The sequence below is a fragment of the Pristiophorus japonicus genome, chromosome 11, assembly GCF_044704955.1.
Source record: "Pristiophorus japonicus isolate sPriJap1 chromosome 11, sPriJap1.hap1, whole genome shotgun sequence".
Taxonomy (NCBI): domain Eukaryota; kingdom Metazoa; phylum Chordata; class Chondrichthyes; family Pristiophoridae; genus Pristiophorus; species Pristiophorus japonicus.
In genome coordinates, this window is record NC_091987.1 from 117,335,963 (window position 1) to 117,355,562 (window position 19,600).

General features: G+C 44.7%; 1 protein-coding gene across 24 annotated transcripts in view; it reads left to right on the forward strand.

Moving 5' to 3' along the window:
• The first annotated feature begins 265 nt into the window (after positions 1 to 265).
• The window catches only part of LOC139276239 (adhesion G-protein coupled receptor G2-like), a 281,046-nt gene continuing 261,711 nt past the window's right edge, over positions 266 to 19,600 (forward strand). For all 24 annotated transcript variants that reach the window (XM_070893921.1, XM_070893925.1, XM_070893932.1 and 21 more), the window contains exons 1-2: positions 266 to 900; positions 8,635 to 8,747. In XM_070893921.1, coding sequence (XP_070750022.1) covers positions 848 to 900; positions 8,635 to 8,747 — 166 coding nt within the window. In that variant the 5' untranslated portion in view covers positions 266 to 847. The remainder of the gene's footprint in view (positions 901 to 8,634; positions 8,748 to 19,600) is intronic.

A 19,600-nucleotide genomic window follows, 5' to 3' on the forward strand; every position in this document is an offset into this window, starting at 1 on the left:
CTATTCCATGACTCTACCTTTTCAGACAAGCACCAGATTCCAATTGTAAGTGGATTCCTGTAGCAAAGTTGTCAACAGTTCATGTGCCTCATTACAACAATGACTACACTTCAAAAAGTCATTCATTGGCTGTAAAGTGCTTTGAGACATCCAGTGGTAGCGAACGGCGCTACATAAATGCAAGTCTTTCTTTCATCCTTTCCGATGATAAAGAAATTGGTAACCTGATCAATGGCTCTCCTTCTGTGAAGATGCTTTTATGTTTTTTTTCCCTCTCACACTCGCGTAAGCTGCAGTTTGGGGAAACAGCCAACCCATTGTGTGTACGGGTGGGACTCAACTGTTGCACATCTGTCAACCGGGAAGTTGCAAACCTGGCCACAGTCTGGCTGGAGGCAGGCGAGCTTGGAATGAGGAACTTATTGTCAATCTGGGACCGGCTCTAATCAATTTCAATCAGAGTCAGTTTCGTGACAGGAGGGATCAGCGGGGATCCTCTTCTGCTCGTCATTGTCACGCGAATATACAGAGAGATCCTGAGACTGCCGATTTATTGACAGAAAGAACCCCAGGCTGCTGACTCGATACAACTCACCCCGTGTATGTGACCAGAAGCTGTCACCTCCCGATCCTGTGTCTGACCTGGCAGTCCCCCAAAACACACTCAACAGCGAAACATCGACTGCGAACAAATCGAAACGAGGAAGAAAGTCCGGCCGGTCTCAGCACGGTGCATCTACAGGATAAAACCTCAGCGCGAACAAAAACAAACTTACTCTCCCTTTGACACTTTCAAGACAAACGCAGCGGGATGGATGGTCCCTGACACCGGCGAGGATTCCTTCAAATGAAAGAATTAATTTTAAACCTTTCAGATCCCAAAGTAATAAACCCCGACAGGTAAGTGTGGGGTAGTTGGCGGGGTGGTGATGAGGGGTGGGGGGGGTTGGTGATGAGGGGGATGTCGAGGGTCTTTCATCTTTGGATTCATCTGTTCCTGATGTGATTGATTGAATTGCAAATATATAAGACTCCCTGATTTTCAGAGACTGATTCAAGAACAGTTCCTTATTGGAAAACAAATGGTTATGCTAAATTGATGCATATTTTTCACACACACTTGACACTGACACATTCAGGCACGCACCCACACACACTTGACACAGCACCCGCCCACCCACACACACACACACACACGACACAGCACCTACACACACACACTTGACACAACACACACACATGACACAGCACACACACACACACTTGACACAGCACACACACATGACACAGCACACACACACACACACTTGACACAGCACACACACATGACACAGCACACACACACACACACACACTTGACACAGCACACACACACACACTTGACACAGCACACCACACAGCACCCACACGCACAAACATACACAGGGCGGTGGGGGTACTTTGATCATCGAACCGTACATTCCCCACGCTACCGTTCTGAGTGTATCGATCACTGCCTAGGAGCTGAGCTTCCAGGACGCTCTCCTACTGGACAGAGCTGGGCTGCTGCTCTCGCTGTAGCTCGGGTCTCAGATGAACTATTCAACAGCCTGTCCGCTGCTCCTGGAAATATGGAGACGTTGCCTTTTTAAAAAGCAGTAATTCGATGATAAAATCGTTAAAGTTTCTTTATCGATGAGGAGGATGGGGGAGGGCGAAGAAGCTTTTTATCTCTCATCGATTACAATGCGGAGTGATGTTGGTGAGATGGGCCCTTGCTGCTGTTCAGTGGCACGCATCCAGCAGAGGATCGTTACAAGGTGTCCCCAGTCCCTCTCTTAGTCCCACTGAAATACTGTACGTTTTTTTTAAAAGAGATTCCATCTTAATTAAAATGTGACTCCACCCCCGCTACACATACAAAGATCAGGGGATTTTCTCGATTAGTTATTTGGTAGAGAATTCATAAGCACATGAAGCGAGACAGACTGGCATTTATCCATTGCACTGTCACCTCTCTAAAGGTACATTTGCTCTATAACTGTAGCATCATCATCATCATCATTGGCAGTCCCTCGGAATCGAGGAAGACTTGCTTCCACTCTTAAAATGAGTTCTTAGGTGGCTGAACAGTCCAATACGAGAACCACAGTCCCTGTCACGGGTGGGTGGAACTGGTTTGCCACACGCTCTTTCCGCTGCCTACGCTTTCTGCATGCTCTCGGCAATGAGACTCGAGGAGCTCAGCGCCTTCCCGGATGCACTTCCTCCACTTAGGGCGATCTTTGGCCAGGGACTCCCAGGTGTAAGTGGGGATGTTGCACTTTATCAAGGAGGTTTTGAGGGTGCCCTTGTAATGTTTCCACTGCCCACCTTTGGCTCTACAGGCTCTACAGGATCATAGTCTACAGGGCTGTAATAATACCCGCCCTCCTGTATGGCTCAGAGACATGGACCATGTACAGTAGACACCTTAAGTCGCTGGAGAAATACCACCAACTATGTCTCTGCAAGATCCTACAAATCCCTTGGGAGGACAGATGCACCAACATTAGCGTCCTCGACCAGGCCAATATCCCCAGCATTGAAGCACTGACCATACTTGATCAGCTCCGAAGGGCAGGCCATATAGTTCGCATGCCAGATACGAGACTCCCAAAGCAAGTGCTCTGTAGCATCAGTGGCAATGCTGGAGATACAATAGTCTACAGGCAGCCTGAAATCCAGTGTTGGAGCCTGATTTGACCCTGAAGCCAACTGTGTAAAATTCCCTGGAGGAGAGGGTTTCATTTGGTTTTGCTGGGGGGGGGGGGGGGGGCGGAGGAGTTTGGGCCTGGACACTGGATTTACACAGCACACTTTCAGTGCCAACACAGAGCTGCAACCACTTTACATCAACACTCATGTAAATGCACAGTCAGACACATTCTAGTATCCTGAACAACATTTTTCCTTCAAACCAACACCATTAAAACAAATTTACCTCACTGCTGTTAGTGGGACCTTGCTGTGCGCAACTTGACTGTGCGTCTTATCTACAGTACAATAGTGATTACACTTCAATTGTAGTTCATTGACTGTGATGTTCTTTGGGATGACCTGAGGATGTGAAAGGGGCTATATAAATGCAACTTTAAAAAAATTCTCATGAGATTTCATTTATGCCCCTTATATTGCAGAAGAGCATCTAGTAGAAGTGTTGTGAGTTGTGATTCTTGATGCTTGGATTCTGCCCCATTTATATCACAGGGCGGGTTTCAGAGCACCAGTGGCCCAAAGAAACAGCTGTGCTAACACCTTTAATGTCTTTAGCTGCAGGCCTTCCCTGATGTCAGGGAAAGTTCATGTGGACCTGCAGTGCCAAACCTGTGACCTGCAGGGGCTTGCATGTTCATTTGTGTTTAGTGTTGGCTGCGCTATACCATTGGGGGCACTGGTAAATCACCTTTTGATTTATCTTGATCTCAATGCTGCCCCATTTATTGGACAGTGTTGCCTAAGGTTGGGCTGCCATTGGTGCCAGCACTGGAATATATAGAGGTAATTGGATCACTGCTTGGACCAAGATTCAAGTGACAACTACCCATGGGGCTAGAGCCTGCAACCAACCAAGTGGGGGAGAGAAAGAAAGACTTGCATTTATATAGCGCCTTTCACAAATTCAGGACATCCCGAAGTGCTTTACAGCCATTTAACTACTTTTGAAGTGTAGTCACGGTTGTAATGAGGGAGGGAGGTAGGCCTATCATCATATGGAGGAGGATGCAGTGCAATTCATCATCCAAAAGAACCAGGGGGTGAACTTGCCCTGAGCCCCGATTGGGGGTGGTAACCTGCTGGGGCCGGGACTTCCTGCACCTGGGGCAGAAGTCCTGCCCCCACCGCTGAATTGGGCAGGTCCCGGGGTGCTACTGGGGCGAGGACTGCAGTGCCTCGCAGATGTTCCACGTAGCACTGATGCGCTTCAACACCCCTCTCCTAGGCCATCAGGGCAGCATCGCACCGGACCTGCAACCCGGCACCCAACACAGCAAGCTGGGATGCACGATGCTCGGGAGCTGACCCGAGAGTTGGCAAACCAATTAAGATGCCAGTGCGGGGATCTGGCGACCTCCCCTTTAACTTCCACCTCGTGAGCGGATGTCGGCCAGCGTTGTGACCTGTGACGCCGCCGTTGATATCCGATCATGCCAGCTTCGTGGGCTGCGGGGCAATTTCCCCCACGGTGTTGAAAAGGGTAGGTGCGCGGTGATGAGGGGTTGCCGTGCATAATGATGAGATCATCACTGGTTGTGCAGCGGCCCGGGGCACTACCCATGGAGTGTGGTACTGCTATGGCAGTGCCTCTGCAAACTCCCGAGAGCCAGTAGGAACCTCCCCCTCCCCTCCCTATACAACCCCCCGGGGGGAAATTTCTCTTCCGCCCCGTTAGTGCATCCCCCAGAAGCGCTAACGGGCCTCTAAAAAAGTGGCAATTTCGCGCCCGCCCCCCCCAGGTCTTCTGCCAAACCCATGCTATTCTGCCTCACAAAGGCCATAACTTATGTTGCTTTGTGTCACTTTACAAAACTGTCCAAAAACAAACTGCGTCAGAATTTAAAACAAATCCCAACTATAACATAAGAAATATTGATTGGATGGCAGTGTAGTTAGTCAGTCGTTTAGTTGCTTACCTAACTGCTCGAATTTCATTCGCTTTGGTTACAATGATACATGAACCCCTTGATTTCCATACTGCCCAGCAATCTGACACTGCCTCCACTTTAAATTAATTCTAGATTATTTCCTTGTACAGTAATAGTTCCTAATTTAGCACATTATATAAGATGTGTTTGATACCATTAATGTCATGTCGCCACAGCGCCACATACTTATTACCTTAAATGTAGCTACAATAATAGTTGTATTGTGCGAACTATTGTAATTTTTAAAGTACCACAATGAAGATTGCGTTGTTTTGACCATAATACCCTTACTTTTGTTTACAATTGGATCCACCAAATGGTCTGGAGGATGGTGTGGGCAGGATAGGTTATGAATCACATGGACAAAAGCTGCAGCAAGAATTTTGCCCCAACAGGGAGGGATTTGCATCTTTGCTGAAATCCTGGTGATGCCAGTTGCTTTGGTTCCATTTTTGAAATGAGTCAAAATAAATAAATAAAACAAATATCACCCTCTACCTTTTAGCTATACCCAAAATATGGGTTGTAATCATAGAATGTGACAGCATAGAAGCAGGCCATTCAACCCGTCAAGTATGTGCCAGCTTTTTGAAAGAGCTACCCAATTAGTCCTACTCCCTTTCCCATTGCCCTGCAAAATTTTCTTTTTCGGGTATATATCTAATTCCTTTTTGATAGTTACTGTTGAATCTGTTTCCACCACAATTTTCAGCAGTACATTCCAGATCATAACAATTCACTGCATAACAAATGTCTTCCTCAGCTCCCTCTTGGTGCTTTTGCCAATTATCATAAATCTGTGTCCTTTGATTATCAATCCCCTTGCCACTGGAAACAGTTTCTCCTTATTTACTGTATCAAAACCCTTCATACTTTTGAATACCTCTATTAAATCTCCCTGAACCTTCTCTGCTCCAACCAGCTTCTCTAGTGTTGCCATTAATTACAAGGATTAGTGATTTAGTAGGATTTTGGCAAGTATCATCTTGAGTTAAGTTGCACCCTGAAATTGGCTTGTTTTTCCAGAGGAAAGGATGGAGTCCATAAAGAAAAATATACCTGAGAACATTGACTAAATCCTGCCCATCCGCCCTGTCCCCTCATTTAGTTGTATTGTATAATATATTCCTCTAAAGTTGTTGTTTTACTGGTGGTGCCAACGACATCATTAGTGCAGCAGTGTGAGTTATCCTGCCTGCTCTGTCTGCGACAGTGTGAAGTTGGGTCAGGGCACATGACAGGCACCGTCAGTGTGTCTTCTATTGAAAGTTAGCGCTTTTCAATTAATAGGAAATACAATGGCAACACAGGAGACTACTTAAGTTTTCAAACAGGCAGAAATGGTTTATGTGCTGTCTTCAGTTACACTGTTGCTGATTTGAAGCAAAATTGATGTGAGACCACCTCTGGGATGTCACTTCACTTACATTGATCCGTAGGAGGTCTTTGTTGTCAAGATAAACAATTCTGAAACACATTTTATTTATGGAGAGAAGGGTATGCCGACGTGATCAGTGACACAATTGTATCACCACTAATATCGGCGATGCAGCAAGCGATGCTCTGTGAGGGCGAAATTGCCCTGCGCCCTGATTGGGAGCGGTAATCATCTTGGGCCGGACTTTCTGCACTCGCGCAGATGTCCTGCCCCCGCCGCTGAAATGATCTTTCTGCCCCTCAAAGGAAGCAGAGCGCAATCTCACGCGCACCACTTCGTTTTGGGGTGGTTACTGGAGCAATACTGAAACGGTGAATCAAGTGTCACGCGGATGCTCCATGTAGCGCTGATGAGCTTCAACGCCCTTCCCCTTCACTTAAAGGGAGGGCCGCTGTGCACTCTGCAAGGCCTCTAATGGCCTCCATTAGGCCACCAGGGCACTGTGCTGGGCTGCACACTGGCGGCACGGGCCAGACTAGGGCCACCATCATAGAGCTGACCCGAGAATTGGCAATCAAAAAAAGATGGCGGCCCGGGGCACTGGCGCCCTCCCCTTTAAGGTGCGTCCCAAGAGCGGATATCAGCCAGCTTCATGAACGGGGAAGCAGGCATTGACATCCGCTCACACCAGCCTCATGGCCCATGGTGCAATTTCCCCCGTTAAGGGGTTGGCACGGGGTGCTGAGAGGTTGCCGCACACAGCGATGATGTAATCGGCAGTTACCCTGCGGCCCGGGGCGCTAACTGCAGGATGCGGTGCTGCCATGGCAGCGCCTCTGCAAACTCCCAGCCAATTTCCCAGGAACCGGTAACGCCACCCTTCCCCAGGTGAAAATTCTCCTCTGCCCTGTTATTGCCTCTGGGGGCGCTAATGGGGCTATAAAAAGGGGCAATTTCACCCCCTGTGTGATTTAGTGTGAACTTAACACAACTCTTCTTAAAAAAGCCTTTGAAGTGACAATTCCCCCTTAAAAGACAAATAGTTAGTAGACTCTCTGGTATTTCAAAACTGAGATTGATAGGTTTGTGTTAGGCAAAAATATTAAGAGTTACAGAACCAAGGCGGGTAGATGGAGTTGATTTAGATCAGCCATGATCGAATTGAATAGTGGAACAGGCTTGAGAGGCTGAATGGCTTACTCCTGTTTGTATGCTCCTAGTACAATTGAGAGAGATTTTTGCCCAAACATGATGGCCGAGAAATGCCGGTCGAATGCTTCCCGCGGGCGGTCGATTAAAATAGGGAAAAAAGATGTGCACTTACTTGAACCTGCTGCACCCACGAGAGATCCCAGTCCTGAGGCCTTCACTCACTGCACGTCGGGACGTCCGTAGAGTTGGAGCTGCAGTCACATGGCTCTGGGCAGCCAATCCAGGTACAGTATTTTCTCATTCATAATAATGGAAACTCTGTAATTTGGAGTTCCCGTTATTATGATTGAGAAACCCGCCCCCCCCAACACCCAAAACACTAATAAAAAATAGAAAAAAATACACCACATATTTAATATTAATTTAAATTAAAGTTATTTATGTCTTATAAAGAAGATATATTTTTCTCATTTTTTAAAAAGTTTGTTAAATTATGGTTTAAAATAAACTTAACATAGTGGGGAGGGTTTTTAACAATAACATGTATTTTTAAATTTTATTTTATTATGTTTTTTTGTGTTTTAAAACTCTTACACCTGTAAAAGTAGGCTATGCGCCTGCTTTTATCAGGTGCAGAGTTTTCAGGACATTTGCTGGGCAAGATATGGGTAAATACCGCAATCTTGTCCTTGCAAATGTCCTCGCTTCCGAGATGCGGAGGATCTGTCAAGCTCATCGGAAAAGCCGTTTTCAGCGCATGCACATTGTGCGCTGAAAACCAGCTTTTGCGATGCCTTCCCAGGTCCGTACACACTCCGTACAGACCCGAGGGGACCGGGATTTCTGGGCCAATATTTAATATATAGCAATCCAGTTTGTATATCACATAAGGACAATCTACACTCTGTTTCTATCAATGTGTCTTTTTAATCACTGCAGAGTTAGGTACTAAGTTTCCCCCCACAAGCTGTACAGCTCCATGACCAATAAAGCAGGGCTTCAGGCCTCTATCATTTCCATGGTGTAGCTGGCTTTTAGGCAATCAATGAGACTGGTATTACTCTCAGATATTCACCATCTCCCTGAAATGAAGCATATCTCTCTGTTCCTCCAACTCTTGTCTCTTTGTGCATCCCCCACTCCCTTTGCCCCATCATTGGTGGCTCTGACTTCAGCCCAGGCTCCATGCTCTGGGATCCTCCATAAATCTGTCTGCCTGCCCATCTCTTGCTCCTCCTTTAAGACCTTCCTTAAAAACCATCTCTTTGACCAATTTTTGCTCTGTGTCCATTGTTTTGATTATGCGCCTGTGAAGTGCTTTGGGACCTTTGTCAATGTCAAAGGTGCTATATAAATGGAAGTTGTTGTTTTGCTTGTTGTTTAATTAATTGAGCAAAATGCCCTGAGTCTGTTTCTATTTTAATTGATTTTGCTTTCTAGAATGATTTCCTGTGGAACACGGTACTACAGCTCAAGCAGTTGGATGTTTTCAAAAGCTCGCATTTCCTTCTTCCCTGCAGTTCTTCTCTTTATTCTGGTCACTGTACACCAAGGTAAGAATCAACGGTTGTGTGTTAGTAATGACACAATTTCTACTGAACTGGATCTGTCAAACACATCGCAGGTTAGGAGGTCAACTTCAAATCTGAAATCAAATGGTATTCCACCTGGCAGTGTGGTGGACCCACCCCCAGACGTAGACACTGCAGTGGTTCTAAGAGAATCCTTTCTGTTAGTTGATTCAGACACAATTGTTTTCTTTTCATTTTCTCTCCAGTGGAGTGTAAATATTAAAACATTTAAAAGTTTAAACCGTGGCCATATCAAAAAATTGGCTCATAAAGACGACTCATGATGGAACAACAACTTGCATAATACGGCTCTCCTCACATTACAACATCACCAAGCACCAAGAGAGGAGAATACAATGACCACCAAGTAGGAGAGAAATAAGAGGCAGAATGGAGTTAGGGGCAAGGCCAAAAAAGTGCTTGAAGAGAAAAGTCTTATACGGAATTTTGAATGCAGGAGGGAGGAGGCAGTGTGGAAGGGCTTTTCAGAGTAATTTTTATAGGACAGGAGTTTGGTACTGAAAGTCTGGCCATTAATGGTGGACTGAAGAGAATTGAACCAGTGTTGGAGGAGCAATGATTTGTACTTAGTTTCCATTTCAGCTCAGACTGCTTCTACTAATCAGTGTCCATGGCAGATACTCCACTTCATAGGCTGCTAAAATGGTCACAAATTTGCATATATTTACAAGGATGCCATCTGACTCAGGTGGTTACCTCAACAGCCCAGGAAAATAGTGGGATAAAAAGGCCACGGGTTGGAAATATAGTAGTAACTGCAACGCTTTCAGAAGCAAGGGCAAGGTTTCCACCAGGCGGAAGGAGTTAAAATCCCCCTTTTAATGTCAACCATTTGAGCAAGGATCAAGATGGGGCAAGGAAAGGTAAAACTAGCTGTCCTCAGCATAAATACGGAGCCTGATTCCAAGCTTCCGGATGATGCCATCAAGGGGAGACATGTAAATAATGAAGAGGATGGGGCCAAGGATTGGTGCCTGGGTAGGCATAGGAAGAGAAACCATTGGCGGATACGAGACTTCAAGGTCTCTCTCTGCTGCAGCTCTATTCCCCACACCTTTTACCTAACTTACCTTTTTCTTTTTGTCTTCCCTTGCTCTTTTGTACTCTCCTATTTGTTTTTCTATTCTCTCATAGCAACTGTATTACCTCATGTGAGTGGAGCAAGGATTTCAGTGCCTCCTAGTAGGGAGTGGAGCAGGGATCAAAATAACTAGTTGTGGGTGGGGCAGGGGGGAGTAGGTTAGAGCAGGGATCTCACCTCATAGTTGGGAGCTTGACCAGAAATCAAGTTACTTTGTTTGTGGGAGGAGGGGAGTTAGGGATCTCACTGCTTTGTGGTGAGGAGGGTAGGGTTGGAGCAACATCTTGCTGCCTTGAGCTGGGGGTGAAGCAGGAATCTGACTTCCTTGTAGTGGGGTCGGAGCAAGGGTCTTGCTGCCTTGAGCTGGGGGTGGTGCAGGAATCTTGGTGCCTCATCTAGGGAGGTGGGGCATGGAAGAGTTCTAGTAGGGAGAACACAGGCTGCTGAAGCTGCTACAGGGTACTTCCACAATCAGGTGCTGTGCAGGGAGGAGACAGCGCTATATTGTAGCCCTGATTCTGTGATCCGTGCTCCCTGTAAACACAGTGGAATTATCCCTATAAGTCTTTAAAAAAATCTTTTACTCTGTCAATTTTCAACTCTAACCTGAATGTATTGATTCTCAGGCACTGGCTGCCCTCCCGCATCTTGGCCAAGTGACCTTTATTCATACATGAGCTTTGACTGTAAGTAATAGCAGGTAATTCAACAGCATGGGGACATCACGGCCAAGCTTGCTTCTTTCCTCACCCTGTGATCCCCCCAACGTATACTTCTAGCAAGAGTCACTGGATACAAATCGGGAAGGTGAATCCTGGCATGAATGTCTTCTCCTTATCCTGGAAATAAAGATACTGAGGCCAAATATTGTGCCACTGCTGTCATACCAGCTAAGATCAGCTGACAGGGGATGAAACTTGGGTATGTATCCCTCCTCTATATGGCTCAGGTGCCCACTGGGCAGACTCACTGAGCCATTGGGGGAGTCACATTGCATTATCAATGTTTATGACATCGACGCTTCATGTTCATAAACTAAGGAATTAAGATCTAACAAGTAATTTTTTTATGAGAGCCGTGTCCCTTTAAAAGACTTCTTCAGCTTATAAAGCATTGTGTAGCATTATCACAGAGCGAATGATGTTTCAATTAAATCCTACCTTAATGTTAACAAGGCAGTTAACACAAATGTTTGTTTATAGGGATCATGTTCCTTCCTCTCTCAAGCAATACACACCCATTTCAACCTGAGGTTATCATTGGTTTTGACTTGATATGCTATGGCTAACGTAATGCTGACCGATTGACTGGTAAAATTAAGGAGTGTTTCCACCCACGCCCTGTACACAATCTACAACTGATCCATGTTCCACCTTATCTGCTAACTTTTGAGTCAAATGGCCTGAAGCAAGTTGTCATAGTCACACAGCAACAATCATAAACAAAGTAGAATAGAAGGACCACAGCTTTCACAATGTAGCATATTTTGAGAGATCACCAGAGTACAAGTGATCAGCTGGCACAGAAGTATCTTGCAACCAATCCACTCGCAGTTGGTTTGCCACTTACCTTGAGTTTCTAAACGCTCAAATTTAGCAATGAAGTGGTGTGGACAAATGGCTAAAATTGTTACTTTTTCCTCTTCTGATTGCTTATCAGCTGGGCTCAGTTGGTAGCACTCTCCCATCTGCGTCAGAAGGTTATGGGTTCAAGCTCCACACATAAAAAAAGTGATTGGCTTCAAAGAATAATTAAAAGATTGAGAAACTCTTTGGGGTGTCTTCAGATCATGAAATGTGTGATATAATACAAGTCCTTTTGTTTCCTTCGTAGAATCATAGCAACTCCAGCCCAGAAAGAGGCTGCTATATAAATGCACGTTGTTGTTGTCTGGCCATTGTACCTGTTTTGGTGCTAGCTCTTAGTGCAATTACACAACATTGTCTGGGATGCTACTGAAACATGTCATACTGAGAGGTCACAAGTTAATTTTATGGGCTGTATTGAGGTTGATGACTTCAGTCAGGGTGCCATGTAATCTTTCAGCATTCCTGGGCTAAGAATGGGAAAAAATCAGTCAGGATTCCTGTCATCCAATTAACCCCTCCCAGGAAGTGCATGTCTGTAAACATGGTCGTGTCAACAAGATCAGGCTGGGTTAATACGAACCCCTGGCTACACAACTTGGTGACACATTTATCGATCGGAAGTTTGCTTAGCTCACTTATACTACATTTCTCTTTGTGCCATTAATAACTCGTTTATTTTAAATGGGTTAATGTCTGCTTAAAACTAACGCACAGAGAACGTATTACAGTGCATTAAGAGTTTGGATATGAACACCCCCGATTGGAAAATATTTGGCCTCTCGAGCAAGTACCACATCCCAGTGAATCTCTGCTATTGGGATGGGGGAGAAAATCAGTGAAATCAAAAATTAAAATTAGAACTTTAACATTTTATATAAGCTGCTGTAACATAAGAATGAGTGAAAGACTGTCAGTAATGTTAGCTGAAAGCATTCATATCGAAGTCCTCTCTGCTATTTTAATGAATGTATTAGCCTACTTTGTTTAAACAGGGTTAAGCATTTCCAGGCTTATATCACAGGAGAGACCTGAAAATGGTAGCGACATTTATGAACAGCACTCGACCACCTCTGTGCTATCAGATTATCTGTCTGACATCAACTTGCAGACAAATCAAAAATTCCTCCAACTGAACAGTGGGAAAACCAATTGTTGGTTTAAACTGCTAAATGCTACACTCTCCATGGACATGAGCCTTCTTACTTGCTTAGGCTGAACCAGATCATCTGAAACCTTGGTTACTTGTTTGACCTAGAGTTGAGCTTCACACGCTCTCTTCACAACCACATAATGCATAATTCCATCTCCACCACACTATGGTCTCTGTCCCTACCTCATCCCCACTGCTGCTAAAACACTTAACCCTGTTTCTGTCACCTCGAGACTAAACTTCTCCAATCTTCTCATTGCTGGCCACCTTCTACAAAGTTGAATTCATTAAAAATACAGCCACCGTATTCAGTTGTACACGATGTCTCGCTCATCCATCAACACCTTCATTGACCCTGTTCCCCAATGCATTTAATTAAAAACTCTTGTCTTCATCTTTTAGTCGCTCCATGGCCTCGTCCCACCCCATCTCTGAAACCTCCTCCAACCTTATGCCCTCTCCCACACTCTTTTGTCTTCCATCCCTGGCACCATGTGCATCTCCCCTCCCTTTGTCTCACCATTCGGCCTCACCATCTTGCACCCCCTACCTAAAGGCCTCTACTTCTTCACCTTTCTGCTTTAAAAACAACCTTCTCGACTAAGTTTTCAGTCACCACTCTTAACTTTCCTACTATGGCACACTTTCCATTCCTATATTCCTATTACCTATTTTTCCCTCCTCTTCTATGTTAAAGATGTTCTACAAATAAAAATGATTGTTAAGTGACACACTGGAAGTACTTGCAGAGCTAGTGGTTCATTTGGTTGATAACATTCAGTTCCAGTATTGTTTCTTTTCCACTGTGTATTTATTCAGTATCATTGATTTGTGGATGTTGCTTTTTTCATTTTTCAAGAAGTGTGTACTGTTGCTAAACACATTGGAGTAAAATGTTTGTAGATTATCCACAAGTTCAACCCCAGTCTTAGTCAATCCTATATTTATATAAATAAATATCTTTAAAATCAGTATGGGCTCAAAATCGGCCCATCCGTTTTTTTCGGCGCACACACCAGAGATGCACCGAATTTGTGGGCTGAAAACGGCGCCGAAAAGATGTCTGTGGATTCTGGCCGCTCTGCAGCCTCTCCTATGGCTTGGCAAGGCGTGCTCTTTCGATTAGGGGGTGGAGCTAGGGCCCTGCGCGAAAAACAGTGCCGGCAGCTTAATGCATGCACACTAGAAGTTTCGCGCATGCGCAGTAGCTGCTGCCCCCCAGCTGCGCTGCAGCATAGGACCCGATGCCTCCTGCCCCTATTCCAGGCCAAGTCACTTCTCAACGCGCGCCGGGCTGCTGGAATAGTAAGAGAGAGAGAGTCAGATCGCTGGAATAGTCAGAGAGAGAGAGAGAGAGAGTCAGTCAGAGAGAGTCAGTCAGAGAGAGTCAGTCAGAGAGAGAGAGTCAGAGAGAGAGTCAGAGAGAGAGTCAGAGAGAGTCAGAGTCAAAGAGAGAGTCAAAGTGAGAGTCAAAGAGAGAGTCAGAGAGAGAGTCAGTGAAATATCCAGTGGAAGTAGAGGTTCCATGTCTCCTTTGGCAGGTTGGCAGTTTATCTTAGAAGTCATTTGCTGCTTGGATGTCGGCGGCCTGTGCACTCCCCATCGTCCCGCACCTATCCCCGGCCGAGTGGCCTCCCACACCGGCCGGCCCGCTGACTTCCCGGGCCAAGTTTTGATAGGAAGGTAGGACTTAGTTTTATTTTTTATTTCTTCTTGAATGTTTTTATGCTTCTTGAATGTTGTTGTGCTTTGTTTAGTGCTTTGCAAGGTCCTCTCTACTTCCCTTCCCTCCCCTATCTCTGGCCAAATGGTCTCAGATGTACCTAACTGCGCTGATTTCTTAAATTTCCGCAAGGGTTTTCTGTGGCCACACATGCTGGCCTAAGTTAGTTTGGAGCAACTATTATAGCTGTCCAAAGTGGCCTATATGGCCAAAACGGGCGTAGGTGGCTAGTAACGCCTCCTTTTGAAAAAAACAAAACAAAAAAAAATCCTAACTATCTCACTTAACTGGTGCAAATTGAATGTACAAAATGGGGATTTTTAAGATACTCCAGAAAAATCAAGTTGCTTCAAAAAAATGGAGCAACTCCTGCCCAATTTTGAGCCCATTATTATTATTGTTAAAGATAGTATAAGATCAAAGGAAGAGGCTTATAATGTTGCCAAAAAGAGCAGAAGCCTGAGGATTGGAAGGATTTTAGAATTCAGCAAAGGAGGACCAAGAAATTGATAAAGAAAAGAAAAATGGAATATGAGAGTAAACTAGCGAGAGACATAAAAACACACTGTAAAAGCTCCTATAGGTATGTAAAATGGAAAAGAGTAGCAACAGTAAATGTGGGTCCCTTACAGGCTGAGACAAGAGAAATTCTAATGGGGAATAAGGAAATGGCAGAGAAATTAAACAAATACTTTGTGTCTGTCTTCATGGAAGAAGACACAAAAAACTTCCCGGAAATAGTGGAGAACCAAGGGTCTAGCCAGAATGAGGAACTGAAAGAAATTAGTATTAGTAAAAAAAAGTACTGGAGAAATTAATGGGACTGAAAGCTTATAAATCCCCTTGACCTGATGGTTAACACCATAGGGTTTTGAAAGAGGTGGCTATATAGAAAGTGAATGCATTGGTTGTTACCTTCCAAAATTCCAAAGATTCTAGAATGGTTCCCGCAGATTGGAAGATAGCAAATGTAACTCCGCTATTTAAGAAAGGAGGAAGAGAGAAAATGGGGAAACTACAGATCAGTTAGCCTGATATCACTAGCAGGCAAAATGCTAGAATTTATTATTAAGGACGTGGTTAAAGGGCACTTAGAAAAGAAAAATATGTTTGGGCAGAGTCAACACAGATTTATGAAATGGAAATCATGTTTGGCAAATCTGTTAAGAGTTTTTTGTGGTTGTAACTAGCAGAATAAATAAGGGGAAACCAGTGGATGTGGTGTATTTGGATTTTCAGAAGGCTTTCGATAAAATGCAACTCAAGAGGTTATTAAACAAAATTAGGGCTCATTGGATTGGGGGTAATATATTAGCATGGATTGAGGATTGGTTAACGGACAGAAAATAGAGAGTAGGAATAAACGGATCATTTTCAGGTTGGCAGGCTGTAACTAATGGGGTACTGCAAGGATCGGTTCTTGGGCCCCAGCTTTCACAAACTATATCAATAATTTGGATGAGGGGACCAAATGTTTGCTGAGGATACAAAGCTTGGTGGGAATGTAAGTTGTGAGGAGGATGCATGGCAGATGCAGTATAATGTGGATAAATGTGAAGTTATCCATTTTGTGGCAAAAACACGAAGGCAGAATATTATCTGAATGGCGGCAGATTAGGAAAAGGGGAGGTGCAACGAGACCTAGGTGTCATGGTTCATCAGTCATTGAAAGTTGGCATGCAGGTACAGCAGGCAGTGAAGAAGGCAAATGGCATGTTGGCCTTCTTAGCTAGGGGATTTGAGTATAGGAACAGGGAGGTCTTACTGCAATTGTACAGAGCCTTGGTGAGGCCTCACCTGGAATATTGTGTTCAGTTTTGGTCTCCTAATCTGAGGAAAGATGTTCTTGCTATTGAGCGAGTGCAGCGAAGGTTCACCAGAATGATTCCAGGGATGGCTGGACTGACATATGAGGTGAGACTGGATCAACTGGGCCTTTATACACTGGAGTTTAGAAGGATGAGAGGGGATCTCTTAGAAACGTCTAAGATTCTGACGGGACGGGACAGGTTAGATGCGGGAAGAAGGTTCCCGATGTTGGAGAAGTCCAGAACCAGGGAACACAGTCTTAGGATAAGGGGTAGGCCATTTAGGACTGAGATGAGAAGAAACTTCTTCACGCAGAGAGTTGTTAACCTGTGGAATTCCCTGCCGCAGAGAGTTGTTGATGCCAGTTCATTGGATATATTCAAGAGGGAGTTAGATATGGCCTTACGGCTAAAGGGATCAAGGGTATGGAGAGAAAGCAGGAAAGGGGTACTGAGGTGAATGATCAGCCATGATCTTATTGAATGGCGGTGCAGGCTCGAAGGGCCGAATGACCTACTCCTGCACCTATTTTATATGTTTCTATGTTTCTAAGAGGCTTCAGGGAACAAAGACAGGATAAATGAGTGAGCAAGAAAATGGCAAATGGAATATAATGTGGAGAAATGTGAAGGGATCCACTTTTGTAGAAAAAATAGAAAAGCAGAGCATTTTGTAAATGTTGAGAGATTGGGAAATGTTGGTGTTCAGAGGGACCTGGGTGTCCTTGTACACGAATCACTGAAAGTTAACATGCAGGTACAGCAAGCAATTAAGAAAGCAAATGGTATATTGGCCTTTATTAGAAGTGGATTTGAGCACAAGAGTAAAGACGTCTTCCTACAATTAATTAGGGCCCTGGTGAGACTGCATACCTGGAGTATTGTGTACAGTTTTGGACTTACCTAAGGAAGGATATACTTGCTATAGAGAGAGTGCAATGAAGGTTCACTAGAGTGATTCCTGGGATGGGGGACTGTCCTATGAGGAGAGATTGAGTAGATTAGGCCTATATTCTCTAGAGTTTAGAAGAATGAGAGGTGATCTCATTGAAACATACAAGGAGATATTTCACAACTCTCAAGAAAAATATATTCCTGCGAGGAGGAAAGGGTGTAAGGGAAAAGATAGCCATTGTGGCTAACTAAAGAGATAAAGGACGGTATCCAATTAAAAACAAGGGCATACAAAGTGGCCAAAACTAGTGGGAGTACAGAAGACTGGGAAACTTTAAAAAGCCCCAAAAAAATGATTAAGAAAAGGAAGATAGACTATAAAAGCAAACTAGCACAAAATATTGTTATGTATGGAGAAAGAGTCAGACTGAACACTGTAAGCTCAAAGTAAAATGTGACCTTAGTCTTTTATTGCAGGTTTCCAGAATGCCTCTCCAACCTGTGAGGCCTCCTTATATACCTATGCTCCCAAGGGATTATGGGATCCCTTGGGACTCCAGGGGGTGAGCCCCCTGGTGGCTGTACAGAGTAAATACAAGTTAACATAGATAACAACACTCGCCCCGCAAAGTCAATAGTGTAACTATTTACAATGTGAGTCGATCTGGGGCCCTTCTTGCCCTGGTTGATCATCTCGGTGTGAAAGCTGGTATTGTTGAATCATTTGTTGGGCCCTCGCTGGGCTGCCTGGTGTGTTGGGTCCTGCTGGGCTGCTGTGGAAGATGGGTTCTGCTTCGTAGTCAACTGTGGTGCCGGTTGCCATTGGTGTGTATGTTGGGGCATCAAAAAAGGTAGGGTCCAAGGTGGGTTGCTCAGGGTAGTTTGTAAATCTGAGTTTGATTTGGTCCAAGTGTTTCCGGTGAATGAGTCCATTTGAAAGTTTGACCCAAAACACCCTGCTCCCCTCTTTGTCCAAGATTAGGCCTATATTCTCTAGAGTTTAGAAGAATGAGAGGTGATCTCATTGAAACATACAAGGAGATATTTCACAACTCTCAAGAAAAATATATTCCTGCGAGGAGGAAAGGGTGTAAGAGAAAAGATAGCCATTGTGGCTAACTAAAGAGATAAAGGATGGTATCCAATTAAAAATAAGGGCATACAAAGTGGCCAAAACTAGTGGGAGTACAGAAGACTGGGAAACTTTAAAAAGCCCCAAAAAAATGATTAAGAAAAGGAAGATAGACTATGAAAGTAAACTAGCACAAAATATTGTTATGTATGGAGAAAGAGTCAGACTGAACACTGTAAGCTCAAAGTAAAATGTGACCTTAGTCGGGAAGCCACTAGGGACCTTGTCCATAATTCAATACAAATACAGAGTCATTGATTTCAATCTCGTGTGACACATTTGCGCTATCATGGTATGTAATTTGTTGAAGCCACCTGCTCTCTACCTGTTCATGCAGATCAGGGTGAACTAACGAGAGCCTTGTCTTAAGTGCTCTTTTCATGAGCAGTTCAGCAGATGGGATCCCAGTGAGCGAGTGGGGTCTCGTGCGGTAGCTAAACAGGACTTGGGATATGCGAGTCTGCAGCGAGCCTTCAGTTACCCTCTTAAAGCCTTGCTTGATGGTTTGTACTGCTCTCTCTGATTGACCATTGGATGCTGGTTTAAACGGGGCAGATGTGACATGTTTGATCCCGTTACGGGTCATGATTTCTTTGAATTCAGCACTGGTGAAACATGGCACGTTGTCGCTCACCAGGACATCGGGTAAGCCGTGAGTGGCAATCATGGCCTGCAGGCTTTCAGTAGTGGCAGCGGACATGCTAGCCGACATTATCTCACATTCAATCCACTTGGAATACGCATCTACAATCACTAGGAACATTTTACCCAAGAACGGGCATAGAAACATAGAAACATAGAAAATAGGTGCAGGAGTAGGCCATTCGGCCCTTCTAGCCTGCACCGCCATTCAATGGCTGAACATTCAACTTCAGTACCCCATTTCTGCTTTCTCGCCATACCCCTTGATCCCCCTAGTAGTAAGGACCTCATCTAACTCCTTTTTGAATATATTTAGTGAATTGGCCTCAACAACTTTCTGTGGTAGAGAATTCCACAGGTTCACCACTCTCTGGGTGAAGAAGTTCCTCCGCATCTCGGTCCTAAATGGCTTACCCCTTATCCTTAGACTGTGACCTCTGGTTCTGGACTTCCCCAACATTGGGAACATTCTTCCTGCATCTAACCTGTCTAACCCCGTCAGAATTTTAAATGTTTCTATGAGGTCCCCTCTCATTCTTCTGAACTCCAGTGAATACAAGCCCAGTTGATCCAGTCTTTCTTGATAGGTCAGTCCCGCCATCCCGGGAATCAGTCTGGTGAACCTTCGCTGCACTCCCTCAATAGCAAGAATGTCCTTCCTCAGGTTAGGAGACCAAAACTGTACACAATACTCCAGGTGTGGCCTCAACAAGGCCCTGTACAACTGTAGCAACACCTCCCTGCCCCTGTACTCAAATCCCCTTGCTATGAAGGCCAACATGCCATTTGCTTTCT